Below are 14,900 nucleotides of genomic sequence, written 5' to 3'. Positions count from 1 at the left end.
AGAGGCTTTGCGACCTGAACAGAGATGAAGGGATTTGTCATTTCGCGCCGAGTCGAAGTAGAATATAAATGCCGCCTCCTTAAAATATACTTCATCAGATCTCTTGGCTTTGTCAGATGCACAAGTATTTTGTCCAGTGCCGGTAACATTTTCTTTGAAAGGAAGTCTCGAAAGTCCGTAAAAAAACGCAAAGAAACCACGGCATGACTGATTGAAATTCACTAGCTATAGTCACTAAGTTTGCTTCCTATATCAGTGCCTGTCACTTTGTGACACTTTTTGTGAGTGCCGAAACGCTGTGGAGTCTTTTTATTTGCGGCAAGGATTCGTTGTGAAATACTAGTAACTATGGCGAATATGGAATAGTCTGGAAATGAGTTTGTAGCGCAACAGACACGTGTAAATATCACAACAGGGGAGAACTCTAGGGTGACTTAGAAATGACAAAGATCACTTTGAAATCTTGCTACATCCGTCATTTGGCGATGTTTTCGTGATAGGCTTGATACCTGATACGATGCCAAAACTGTTATTAAAATAGGAATAGCATTCTAAACGCCACTACGTATTATAAAACACAGCGCAGCAGGGAATGAGAAATGCATCGACAAGCCTCACTGGCGGCTGCAGCACGCCTCTAGCCGAACGAGGGTGCTGTGGTCGCCGTCGCTAGCCCTTAATCGTTGTTTGCGTGTGTAAACCGGCTGACGTAAATCTCTGCCCCCGTAACTTTCCTGGGATGGTAAGAAGGTAAGGGGACAGCAGAAGAATTGACCAATTCATCACCGCGGATACCTTAACAGGGGAGGTAATAATGACATTAATGGAGTTAATAGATGGCCCACTTTCCAAGCAGGGAACATCGCGACATAAAAAAGCGTAGTTGTAGGCCAGTCGGTGGGAAATCGTTATCACGAAGCCTTGCCTGTGTCCTGTAGTTTCTGCGGTTTTATTACTTACAAATTCCCGACAACCGCATGGGCGAAAAGCGTTAGCAAATGGATCTGCACGCACTGGTACGCGTAAACTGGCTAGGAGAAACGCTGTAACTCGTTTGACATCGGCGAGTTGAGCCTCATTTAGTGACCCTTTATTACCGATACACTGTCAAAATGTTGACCCCAGGAGTGCGCTGACGTTTTGAATATCTCGGTAGTGACGCCGGCTATCGCGTCTTTGGCGCTGGCTTGCACCAGGAGGTTTAGATACTCGGCCATTCAGGCAGGCTATAAGGATGCTTTTGCAAAGATAGACAGCCGCAGAACATACTTTTTAATTTTGTTTTTCACGTAGCTGCTACCCTACATTTCATAGAATTTAAACTATTGGCATCCCTGTTCTTGTTCCTTATCGTTTGGTGACAACATTCTATCGCGAAATTTTACGAAACATTAAAATATATCTGCTGAGTTTTGAAACGGGCTAATATATCAACATCAGTGAGTATTTTTGAGGTTGGCAAGCACGTTTTCTACGCAATCTGTCATTTCATAATCATAAATAGAGCAATAAAGAACCAATAAATCGGCTTCATAGGAATCGAGGTTTGTGCTTGTATACTGCATTCTTTCTCCGTCTGCACTAAGAAATAATTCTTGGTTTGATGTTTTCAGCAACAAATAAGGCTGAAATGGTCTATCGACAGGCACTCTCTTATTTGTGTGGTACTATTAATGCTCTCAACTTAGCTCTATGGCGCTTTGGCGCTGTTCACTTCCGCTTCTTTCAACATTTCTATATCCTTTTTTATTGGCTAGAAACTTTCTTTAGGCATATCCCTGTTCAGTGACAGTTTATTTTGGATACTGTTCGGGCTGAGATAAAGCTGAACATTACGGGCATTCATGGTGCTTCCGAGCTGTTTACGAAGAGTTCTCCACGTTTTGGCGTGAACAAGAGGCTAATGTCTCTATCAACCTGGTGTAAAACAAGTATGCTTATAAATAATACAGATCTGCATTGTTTGCCGAGCGCTGTACTTGAAGGTAAAAAAAAAAATGACTATGTGTTGGTACTTTTCGATGCTGTTTCCTCTAGTTGGAAGAGCGTGATGACCTTCTTGCTTCGGCCGAGCGATTGGCAACATCCATAACATTGAGAAAAGGTCAGTTTTAGTTTCTTTGTCATAACTGGATAGCCTGGAGATACAAGTTGTTGTGTGTGTACTTTTAAACTACCTGCAGCGGGGTGTGAACAAAGTTGCAAGGCATTTATAGGAACCTGCAAGAGTGTAATAACACCAAAGGGAATATATGTTCATATAGAGAGCAGTGAGTTGGCTCTCTCTGCGGAAGGGTGTAGGCATATGTCTCAATAGTGCAGTTTAAAGTATATTAGAAAAACAAATTCTAAGCGAAAGCAATATGCCTTTTCGATAGATCATCCAAAAAAACTGCGCGAACAAACATCGTTCCTGTTTGTTCGCGCAGATTTTTTTAGATGATGTATCACCAACTAGCCCGCCTAACTATCCTATTGGAGAGAGTTTTATTAAATAGAAAATTATGTGAATTGTGTTTAATAACCATTTTTCATTATCCGTTCGACCAAAGAGGGCCAGCTGTAACCTCAAAACGTAGCAATCAATAGACACACAGAAAATAAATTCAGGCATTCAAAGACAAGCATTCGAAGCATTGTAGTTTGAGCGCAATAGGTAAACGTGTTCGAAAACGCCTATGTATATCAGACAACAAATTCTACTGATACTAGTGATGGTTGTTTCATTAATGTTTTCAATTTTTATTATCCCAGTGCTGCCTTCAGTCGTTTCTACAGAGGGAACTCTTGCCACGGTGAGCGTTGCAGCTGAAAGGCGCAATGAAACAGAGAACAGATAGCGTAGCCCTTTCCAGCTTGCGTAAGTAAGACTCTTTCACCAAACCTTAATATCTCAAAAGGGAGCACTTTAGTTTGTTATTTGTTTCAGGCAAGCATGGGCTCTCACCGCCAAAGTTTGGTGCTGCTCAATGACGACCATCCAAGACGATTTACACCACATATGATCTTGTGACATTTCCTGCGGTGGTTTGTCAGCGTTCTTCCAGAGACGCATGGAACTCTTTAAATGGGCAGCCAGGGATGGTAAGGATGCTTTTATTGCGGCTCTGAGCTCTAAGTTACAAACCAGCGGTTGAAGCTTAGGCGCATGCTGATTAAATCATTTCTTTGGGTGAGTTCGAAAGGAGCATCCCATGTGACAACAGCACACCCGATTCCACTCTAGTAGTGCGACAGAAAGAAGGTAAGATATTTTTTAAGTGTAAGTTCTGGAACTACCTTTTTTTCAGAACCACTTACAACAAGCACTCTTTGGCCTGTATCAATATACGACGGCGTTTGAACTATAAAGACAACCCTCTAATTGAAACGGAAGTTCTATGAACTAGAAAGGAGCCTAAATTGAAATTCAAACTCTTCGCCGCTCACTTCAAAGCGGAGCAATCTGATTGGTAATTTCAAATTGCTGGTGGGAAAATTCTTAAGTTTCAATTTCTCGGTCTTTAAGGAGTCGTTTGCTTCCAGAAGTGTCATAATATAAATCATAAAGAACACCAGTATATGTAATTACCTAGGTAGTATCTCACAGGGGTTTTCTTAACGTCCTTTTGAGAAAACGACGGACACCGATTCTCTTGTTCGAGGAAATTGCTAACTTTCATATAGGGAACGATTGCAGTGTAAGATAAATTTTGTTTGGCTAAAACTTTTATATATTGCTTTAGTTCAAAAGTTTCGCGTCGGCGTTGTCGTCGTCGTCGCCGTTGTCCCTCGTAAACAGCTCCGCAGCCGGAGAAGCGCGCGCTCCTGCCGCTACCATTCGCCGCTATATGTACCCTCCCCCTCCCTTGTGCTCTCCAATTTCTGCTCGCGCTCCTGCCGCCACCAATCGACGCTGCGAATACCCCCCACCTTTTTTTCCATGGCGGCGACCGCGCGTGTTCTCTGTTTGCTGTGCGCGCTCCTGCGGCCAGTATTAGCCGAAGCCGAATCGCACAGCCGCCGCGATTCGCCACTGCGAAACACCTGCCTAAAAGTTGCCTGTAATTGTACATACATGTCTTGCTCGAATTCTTTGCCTCAATCTGTCGGAAAGCTGGCACAGCAGATGAGCTAGGCTAAAACTTCGCATTAGGAAGTAATGTAATCATCGGCAATTATTCCCATTGTTTTTCCATTCCAGAGAAGTGGCATTTAGTAGAAACTCCCTTTATAACTTCATATATTCTCGAAAGCAATATGGGCCAAAACGCAGGCAACAGGCAATGAAAAATTAACGACAGGTTAAGACATATGTTCCCAACTCTGCCGTCATCTGCTCAGTGAGCGCTTTGCAGGTGTCTTTCTCGAGAGAGGGAGAAGGCTTTTTTTCGAAGTCATCAAGTCAGCCATAGAAAGCGTGAAGCAGACGCGTTTTTTAGAGGCTTGTAAATTTGATTGAAATTCATTTTCTGATCTGCACTGTTTCTGCTTTTATGTGCGTATTCCCAGCTGTGCTCAGATATGGACAAGGACAAGTGTATCTTGTAAATAGAGAGGGCAATAATTAGTGCCCATCACATTATCCTAGCAATGATATATTTTAAGGGAAGGTTATGTTTCCAGAATAAATATGTGGTACCCTCTAAGTAAGGTTTCATGTCTTGCATGTGATATTCTTGCCGCATTTCCAATGAAGCTGCAGCTCATGGTCCTGGATGTTAAAAAGCACGCAGGCCGACCTTGTGTAGTGAGGACGATCACTTTGAATTGGTCACAATACTATATCAATACATTTTCACATAACTGCGGCCCCTCATCACTGCTTTCACCTGCTTGAAAGTATATGCACGCCGCTGCCAACATTAAACCTAATGGGCAGCTATACTTCAGAACCCACAAATCTCGTCCAAAGTACAGCCACAACAATATTCAGCTGCCAACATTAAACCTAATGGGCAGCTATACTTCAGAACCCACAAATCTCGTGCAAAGTACTGCCACAACAATATTCAGCTGCCAACATTAAACCTAATGGGCAGCTATACTTCAGAACCCACAAATCTCGTCCAAAGTACAGCCACAACAATATTCAGCTGCCAACATTAAACCTAATGGGCAGCTATACTTCAGAACCCACAAATCTCGTCCAAAGTACAGCCACAACAATATTCAGCTGCCAACATTAAACCTAATGGGCAGCTATACTTCAGAACCCACAAATCTCGTCCAAAGTACAGCCACAACAATATTCTGCTGCCAACATTAAACCTAATGGGCAGCTATACTTCAGAACCCACAAATCTCGTGCAAAGTACAGCCACAACAATATTCAGCTGCCAACATTAAACCTAATGGGCAGCTATACTTCAGAACCCACAAATCTCGTCCAAAGTACAGCCACAACAATATTCAGCTGCCAACATTAAACCTAATGGGCAGCTATACTTCAGAACCCACAAATCTCGTCCAAAGTACAGCCACAACAATATTCTGCTGCCAACATTAAACCTAATGGGCAGCTATACTTCAGAACCCACAAATCTCGTGCAAAGTACAGCCACAACAATATTCAGCTGCCAACATTAAACCTAATGGGCAGCTATACTTCAGAACCCACAAATCTCGTGCAAAGTACTGCCACAACAATATTCAGCTGCCAACATTAAACCTAATGGGCAGCTATACTTCAGAACCCACAAATCTCGTCCAAAGTACAGCCACAACAATATTCAGCTGCCAACATTAAACCTAATGGGCAGCTATACTTCAGAACCCACAAATCTCGTCCAAAGTACAGCCACAACAATATTCAGCTGCCAACATTAAACCTAATGGGCAGCTATACTTCAGAACCCACAAATCTCGTCCAAAGTACAGCCACAACAATATTCTGCTGCCAACATTAAACCTAATGGGCAGCTATACTTCAGAACCCACAAATCTCGTGCAAAGTACAGCCACAACAATATTCAGCTGCCAACATTAAACCTAATGGGCAGCTATACTTCAGAACCCACAAATCTCGTCCAAAGTACAGCCACAACAATATTCAGCTGCCAACATTAAACCTAATGGGCAGCTATACTTCAGAACCCACAAATCTCGTCCAAAGTACAGCCACAACAATTTCTGCTGCCAACATTAAACCTAATGGGCAGCTATACTTCAGAACCCACAAATCTCGTGCAAAGTACAGCCACAACAATATTCAGCTGCCAACATTAAACCTAATGGGCAGCTATACTTCAGAACCCACAAATCTCGTCCAAAGTACAGCCACAACAATATTCAGCTGCCAACATTAAACCTAATGGGCAGCTATGCTTCAGAACCCACAAATCTCGTCCAAAGTACAGCCACAACAATATTCAGCTGCCAACATTAAACCTAATGGGCAGCTATACTTCAGAACACACAAATCTCGTGCAAAGTACAGCCACAACAATATTCAGCTGCCAACATTAAACCTAATGGGCAGCTATACTTCAGAACCCACAAATCTCGTCCAAAGTACAGCCACAACAATATTCAGCTGCCAACATTAAACCTAATGGGCAGCTATACTTCAGAACCCACAAATCTCGTCCAAAGTACAGCCACAACAATATTCTGCTGCCAACATTAAACCTAATGGGCAGCTATACTTCAGAACCCACAAATCTCGTCCAAAGTACAGCCACAACAATATTCAGCTGCCAACATTAAACCTAATGGGCAGCTATACTTCAGAACCCACAAATCTCGTCCAAAGTACAGCCACAACAATATTCAGCTGCCAACATTAAACCTAATGGGCAGCTATACTTCAGAACCCACAAATCTCGTCCAAAGTACAGCCACAACAATATTCAGCTGCCAACATTAAACCTAATGGGCAGCTATACTTCAGAACCCACAAATCTCGTCCAAAGTACAGCCACAACAATATTCAGCTGCCAACATTAAACCTAATGGGCAGCTATACTTCAGAACCCACAAATCTCGTCCAAAGTACAGCCACAACAATATTCTGCTGCCAACATTAAACCTAATGGGCAGCTATACTTGAGAACCCACAAATCTCGTCCAAAGTACAGCCACAACAATATTCAAAGCGACAATAATTTTCACAACTAATACATGCCTTTCTGAATAGTGTTTCACATGCACGGCTTTAAAAGCGGACAACTGTTTATTGGCAGCTAGAATCTTAATTGGGACACACAAAAAGTGTGCCATTAATCAACTACACAATGATCATAAAGCGCGAAGGTAAATTTAGAGGCTATTTTCTTGCCGCTGATGTTATTTTTTCTTTGCCCATTATTCCTCCCATCCCAATTGCAGGTATATTCAGCTGATTGGCTCGATCTTTCCGTACTGAGTAATCCAAGCAAGTTCATCAGCCCTAAAGACGAAGAAGCATACGTCGCTCAGTGGAAAGGCTGCTTCGCATCTCGACACAGCCATGCTGAAGCCAGCGCGGATGAACACAATATTAGAAAGCTTGAGCACCAATTCGCTGGTAACACAGCGCAGAAACTACAATGCTTTGTGTGTATGTCAGCTCCAAACATGTGCTGACGTCCGCTAGGGAGAATGATGTGTAGAGAAGAAGAACGAGCCACCGGAAAAAATTATGGCTACCAGTGCCTTAAGGAAATCTGCTGGGTAGTGAAGGAGCATTTAATTGAAGTGTGTACCACTTTTTTCCACGATAAAAACAAAGCTTCTTGAATAAATGCTTGCCTGGCTTGCTGTTGTTATTTAGCTTAGCTAGTATCTTACTTTATTTACTTTATCTTAATTTTATTATTGACGCGTCTGTATTGAGGACACGTAGCAACAGCTGCCACTGCACAAGACCTGCCTCTAAACTTGGCCCATATTACTATCTACGAGGTGCACAGGGCATTTTAAAATAGCTAGGAGCAAATTAGAAAAAGGACATAAATTCACCATTGCAATCAACTTTTCTTCTACAGCGCTGAATCAAGAAACGATCCAAAGATAGTTGGTAAAAGTGGCCAATTATTTTTATAACAAAAAGCTTCCATTTCATGCAAGCCCTCGTTATGCCAACAGACCGTCGATTGTCATAAATTAGGCTTTCTTTCTTGGATTGTTTGATTCCTTAAATATTACATCTAAAAAACATCAGACGTACGTACGCGTATTTTGAAGTGTAGAGCTTGAAGGTCGCTCCAAGAAAATAAATTTCCCGTAAATATTACAACGACAGATTATTTTAAAACTCGCTGTCCTTTTCACTTTCAGGTACACACTAACCGTAAACAAGTGTTTTTATTGTGGGTGTTTTCACTCCTCTAGGACAGATAAATAAATGTTTTTTTTTTTTCGAACAAAATCAGTTGTCGATTTAGTCACCACTGGCCTTCTGCGGTCGTCGGAGTCAGCCCGTTAGTAAGGTAAAGAACAAAAAAAAGCGTTTAGAATTACACGATTAAAAATTTCGTCAAAGTCCAAGAATCATGGAAAATCGCGAAGGTGGCGTTTTACTCTAGCATGGAAAACTGTAGTTGTTTAAAGTGTCTTTCGACTGCGTTTTTAGATCAAGCATTCGTGACGAGAGCAATGACAATCTTCTTAGTGTCAAGGTTCCTGCTGCGGGAGATGCCACAGTATAACAGTAGCTAGGTCTCTGGGATTATAGTGGGAAAGAACAGATAAAAGAGAAGCTCACAACCAGTACGGAAAGATGTTTAAGTTTTGGCATGAAGATGTTTGTGCCGAAGCAGCATATCAGATACCTGCTTATTTATTTATTTATTTATTTATTTATTTATTTATTTATTTATTTATTTATTTATTTATTTATTTATTTATTTATTTATTTATATACCCTAAAGGCCCTTTCAGGCATTACATAGGGGGGGGGGGGGAGGAGTCACATGAACAAAGTTTTATAACAGGCACATAAGTAACAATTGCACTTAAGGATCAGAGAGGAGGAAAAAAAAAGTCATTCAGGTCGCTATTTTTCCTTCCCCCCCCCTTTTTTTTTTCTTTTTTTATACAGTAGTTATATGACCTAAGCAATTTTACATGCTCTGAAGAAACGAGGTATGCGCGCGCTTAATACCAAGCAGTAGGCTGAAATGAACAAGAAATAACACAGCACTACACATCAAGGAAAACAAGTAGTGAGCATTGCAAAATATTATTAAGAAAGTTAGAAAGTTAGGTCAGTTTAACATTCAATTTTATTCAAGTTTATTTATCGTGCTAATTATTGCCGCAATTTCTAAAGTGCTCATGTAATGCAATTTACGTACTCAGATGCGTCCGAAGGTTGCACACAGATGCCAATTGTCGCACTGAACGTACATTCCTTGGTGCAAGAAAATGGAAGGAGAATATAGGTGCGAATCTTTACACGCGCTGGTCACGATACGGTGACATACTAATGCTCTGTTTTGCCTAACGTATGTTGGTTGGATGACTTGGCCTCTATATTTATAGTCAGCTTCATGATCTCAGGCTTCACTGTAAGGAGAATAGCCGGTCGACCCCACTAGCCAGGGTAAGTATGCAAGGCTTTCCTATACTAATCATTGACACTGAATAAACTGCTCTCGTCCCGCATTCGCCACTATCTCTCTCCCTTTTTTTTTTTTTTTTACTGCACGAAATAAGGTCGGGATGAATGCGACATTTCTTACCGTGATATTCATGCGACAGAAAACCCTGCGTCGATGCGACGCTCAATTGGGGATACATGGAGTGAAGAAGCGGCGCGTGCCGTCTGTCCTTCGATGCGAAAGCAAGTGTGCTCAGCCAGTGGAAATAACTGCAGACCGAGGTCTGTGTGGCAGCTACGCCATCCCTCTGTTGAAATCGCGAAAGTTTTTAATTCGACATCACAGTGTTAAATGTAAATATTGAACGTAGGTCTAACAACGATTTGCAAATACTCGAATGAATGAATATGCCTACATTGGAAAGGCCGCGAATGACAGGGGCGAGGTTTTCTTCGACACATTTCGCTTCACGGAGGACGCACAATCATTTCTACCAGAGTGAGTCATGTATTTCCGAAAATAAATCAAAGTTCCGCGCTTGATAAAGTGTTTCATAAAGACACATTTTTATGTCCAAATCACCGCATAGTTCGTCGGGCAAAGCGGCCATTTTGACTGCGACCGCTCAAACCGGAAATACCGCTTAATGGGCTGCCATTGGCTCGCGTACGCAGCACCTTCTGGTTTCATTAAATGCTGCGCCGTCAAATATCTGGCATGTGCAGATCGGTGGCGGCGGACGTTCTTCCTGAAGCCGGGCTTCGAGTGCCATCTAGTGAAAAATACCGGCTCGAAGCTGTAAAAAACGTTTCCTGTATCTCTGCATTTGCAGGTAAAAAATCCGTATGTACTGTTGGGACAAAAGTTTGTGGACCACACAAGGTGCAACCAACGTCTTTCGAATCAGACCATATTTGTCGAAGTGAAAGTTGGACTTTAGATATTTCATGTGTGCTGCAGAAATAAGGTGATATTTGTTTATATCCTACTTCTAGTCCAAAACGCCAGACGAGTGGTACAGACACTTTTGCTCCGATAGTACTTGCTGAAAATAAGCGACAAAAATGTCTAGGACTAGCCGTTCGAACAGCCCGCCTCTTGACGCCAATGCGACGATCTCTATATTCTTTTTAGCAGAATATAGTAAGTGGTGGGGAGAGCAACACACATGTCCTTTTTAACATTATACACCCATCAATCAAAAGCGTGCCATAAATGTTGGAATCACAAGATATGGATTTACGTTCTGCCATATCAATTGAATTAATTCGGGGTTTTTGAAAGATGTATATCCTATAACGTGTGGTATGACGAACTGCACTATCTAGGCGTACAGCCCAAAACAACGTAGTAGAAATAAGACAGAAAAAATATGAATAAGGTTGGTAACCATCTTTGATACTTTTAAAGAATTTATCAATCCTGCGAAATGAATGCACATATAGGCAGACCTTTGCTAACCACTCGTACTTATGAAAGATAATTTTTTCTCAAATTTTATTCACACCAGGTTAACAGTATAATAGGCGTGCCTTGAGCACAGCTGATAAGTCTTCCTCTGCTCAGATATTAAAAAAAAAAATAAATGTGGGCTATTTTTTGGGCCTACATGCTCTGCGCAAATACGCTGGAACAAACTGACGGTAAGTGACCTACTGCGTTTAAAAATTAAGCATATGTAGTTAAAACACATAAAACATCTTTCAATTGTGATGTTAATTGTGTTGACATGTGCCTTCAGGGTTAAGGGTTATGTGCAAAGTTAGCCTGACCGTCAAGCTGCCGAGTTTTGAGGCCTTTATTTTTTTTTTGCTGGATACGCAGTTATTTATCCAATAGGTCTCATTTTATTTATTTATTTATTTATTTATTTATTTATTTATTTATTTATTTATTTATTTATTTATTTATTTATTTATTTATTTATTTATTTATTTATTACAGGTTCCTGCAGCGCCCGAAGGCATTATTGCAGGGGGGAGATGATAAATAATCTTGCTGGGAGAGCCAGTGGTGCAATAAAATACATAAAAATGAAGAAAATAACACGACACAAGTGATAATGCAGAATGAGAAACAGGCATCTAAAGGGGGCAACTGCGCGACGTACAAAGTGATGAAAACACTCAAAAACAAAGTAATGAAGGAAACACACCGCAAGAGAACTGGGCGCCACGTCACACATCCGATAAAAAAGCCCGAAATAAATTTTCGGTGCAACACTCAGTGATGCCAGCTGGCAGTCGGTTCCACATTGATTGTCAGTGGAAAGAACGAGGTTTTATACACATCTTTCCGGCATTTTATTTCTCAGATTTTCCACTGGTGATCACGTCGTCTAGATAAAAAGTGAGGTTGAAGTAGGTACCGATCTTTATCAATGCTGACCTTTCCAAAATAAATGCGATACATGATCTGCAGTCTGCTATGTTTTCTGCGGTGAGCTAATGATTCCCAACCCCGATTATGTTTAATAGAAGTGACACTAGATGAAAAGTTGTAATTGTTAGACACAAATCTGGCAGGATTATTTTGGACGCGTTCGAGCATGTCAGGTAAGTAAATAAACTGGGGATCTCATACAGGGCATGCATATTCAAGAATTGGCCTTATGTAAGTGAAATACAGGAGCTGCTTGACATTTGACTGCGCTTTGTTGAAATTACGCTTTAAAAAATTAAACATTCTGCAGGCTTTCGATGTAATATGCTCAACTTGTCTCGTCCACGTAAGGTTAGATGCGAAATATACGCCTAGATACTTATATTCAGAAACTTTATGCAGACTGAGGATGGCCCAAACTCTTCTCATTTCACTTCCCGTGGAGTCCCACAGGGCGGAGTACTAAGCCAAACGCTTTTCAATCTTACCCTTGTCGGGCTTGTCGACTTAATACCACAGTCGGCGCAACTTTCAATATATGCAGACGATATCTGTATCTGGGCATCAGCAGTTACGCGTCCATAGGTTATAGCGAGGCTTCAAAAGGCTAAAAGTATAGTGGCGGACTACCTTCAACTGCAATGTCTACAGGTATCAAATGAAAAGTGTTCGCTAGTTGCATTTACACGCAAGAACACGTCACCTTACACAGTACGGATTGATGGTAAAGCAATACCCTACGAAAGCAGCCATCGCTTTCTGGGAGTGATCATCGACCGAAATCTTTCGTGGACTCCCCATGCAATGCTGTAAAGGCGGCTAGTTGGTTGTCCATCATCATGTAGGCGCGCTGAACTTTAACTCAAGACGGTTCACTCGCGCACGTACAAGTCTTGTCTTGTGTTAGTGATTTGCCTTGAGCTAAAGTTGAGCGCGCCTACATGATGACACCCCATATTTCATTCATGAAAAAGAGGCTGACAGCAATTGCTCACGTACTTGCTTTTATTGGGGGAAAGTCATGGGGAGCGTCCGAGCGGTCGATGCTCCAACTATAGCGTGTATTAGGTATAGGACTTCTTCGGTACAGCTTACCTGCACTTGGAAATATCAAGAAAACCAACCTAGGAATTCTACAGAGCATTCAAGTTCAAGTTCTGCGAACCTGCCTGGGATTGTCGAAATGTGCCTCTACGGCTGCTACCATTTTAATTGCTCAGGAGCATTCCATACCTACCTACATAACAGCTGACTCCATGAGGTCACATCTCCCGGGTTCCCTGTCATCATTTGGCCAGTCTTCCCATTACCAGGCCGCGTACATCGTTTACAGAGACCGTTGATGCGCATCGCGCAATTTTGCCCTCCCAGTTCACACCCGCATCTAGAGCGTCCTCTTCACTATGGAGCCTGCATAAACCACACGTGCGTCTTTCAATACCCGGCATCAGGAAGAAGATCGAGCTATCGCCAACAGAACTAAAACAAATCACTGTTAGAATATTTCCATGAGCACCATGCAAATCGTTTGCACGTCTACACCGATGGTTCAATGAATGCCATGAGTTCTTTATAGGCGCCATGTTCATACCCTCAATTAATACAGAAATAAAAGTTTGGACAATTCACCAGTCTTCTTCAACAGCTGCAGAGCCAATCGCTCTTCGTGTCGCATTTAGGCATATCTGTCAGCAGAGCCCTCACGGTGGCCTATTTTTCACAGATTCAAAAGCAGCCCTGCAAGCTTTAAAAGCGGCTCTTCACCGTGGAGCCCATGAACAACTCGTTGCGGAATTACGACAAATTTATCACTGTGCAATTAATGGAGGACATGACATCATTTTGAAATGGTTTCCAGGACACAGCGGCATAGCAGGCAATCTTCGGGCGAATGAGGTCGCGCGAACAGCCCACCAAGACGGCGATTGTGTGTTGATTCCCTTTTCCAGGGCAGACGCAGCGGGCAAGCTTCGCGCACTTGCGCGGGAACACACGCTCTCCTTGTGGAATTCTGGCCTGTTTGCGAACTGCCGCCTAAAATCTCTGGACCCTGACCTGAAGCTCCGGCTTCCACCTGGCGTACCCCGACGTGAAGAAACTTTGCTGTGCCGCCTGTGGGTTGGTGTAGCATTCACAAACTCGCATTCTTTAATGATAGGCATGGCAAACAGCCCTGCATGTACAAACTGTGGGTGCGACGAGTCTATAGGCCACATTCTTTGTGAATGCCCCCTATACAGTGAGGAAAGACAGTGTGTATGCCATGCACTGGAGCATCTACATGGACGCCCATTGACTGAAATTAAGATTTTAGTTCCCTGGCCACGGCGATCGTCTTCGGTGAAGGCCTCCCAAGCACTGCTCCGCTTTATGAAAAGCACAGGCCTAATTGAAAGACTATGAGTTAGCTGTTATGCTGCGTGATATGACTGTGAAGTGATGTGATGGGATATGTCTGTGATGTGACTGTACTAACTTCACCCATCCCTCTCTCACAACTTTTATATCCAGTCACCCCTTTCCCCCAGTGCAGGATAGCAAACCGGTTTCTTTTACGGGTTAACCTCCCTGCTTTTCCTCCTCTTCTATAGCCAGACCTGACTGCGCAATACACATAATGGTACGAGAGAAAGGTCAGTTTGGCGTGAATACAATTAGAAGTGGTGAATCTCAATGATGACGCACTCGCAAATGCCCAACACTCAGGGTAGCATGAGCTTCTTGATGGCACTTTCGTTGTTTGGCCCACCGAAGTTCCCTCTCTCCAGCTTCTCTTCTCCTCGTTTGGCCAAGTCGCATTCCGAGCCCTGTGGTCAGACGCACCCTGATGTTTGCACTGAGCCGTTCTTGTACTACGTCCAGGACCCTTAATAGTGCCGCTAAGAACGGCCAAGCGATTAGATAGCGGGATCAGTTGCGGTGCACTGTATACAAATACGTGCTCTCGCGATCACGCAGCCAATGCGACGCAGGTGAAGCGAGTGCAGCGGCAACAGTCTGTTTTTTGTTATGAAT

General features: G+C 42.6%; 1 protein-coding gene and 1 long non-coding RNA gene across 2 annotated transcripts in view; one reads left to right on the top strand and one right to left on the bottom strand.

Moving 5' to 3' along the window:
• LOC146190218 (cell adhesion molecule Dscam1-like) overlaps positions 1 to 8,287 on the top strand; it is a 175,672-nt gene extending 167,385 nt beyond the window's left edge. Inside the window, exons 22-25 of the mRNA XM_084600681.1 lie at positions 2,038 to 2,104; positions 2,755 to 2,860; positions 2,930 to 3,084; positions 7,309 to 8,287. Coding sequence (XP_084456807.1) covers positions 2,038 to 2,104; positions 2,755 to 2,840 — 153 coding nt within the window. The 3' untranslated portion in view covers positions 2,841 to 2,860; positions 2,930 to 3,084; positions 7,309 to 8,287. The remainder of the gene's footprint in view (positions 1 to 2,037; positions 2,105 to 2,754; positions 2,861 to 2,929; positions 3,085 to 7,308) is intronic.
• LOC146190217 (uncharacterized) overlaps positions 1 to 14,900 on the bottom strand; it is a 103,790-nt gene that overhangs the window by 18,539 nt on the left and 70,351 nt on the right. The window lies entirely within an intron of this gene.

This window comes from Amblyomma maculatum, chromosome 4, assembly GCF_055883805.1.
Source record: "Amblyomma maculatum isolate TAMU_Amacu chromosome 4, ASM5588380v1, whole genome shotgun sequence".
Taxonomy (NCBI): domain Eukaryota; kingdom Metazoa; phylum Arthropoda; class Arachnida; order Ixodida; family Ixodidae; genus Amblyomma; species Amblyomma maculatum.
The sequence above is the reverse complement of the archived record's forward strand: the minus strand, read 5'-3'. Positions and strand labels throughout refer to the sequence as shown.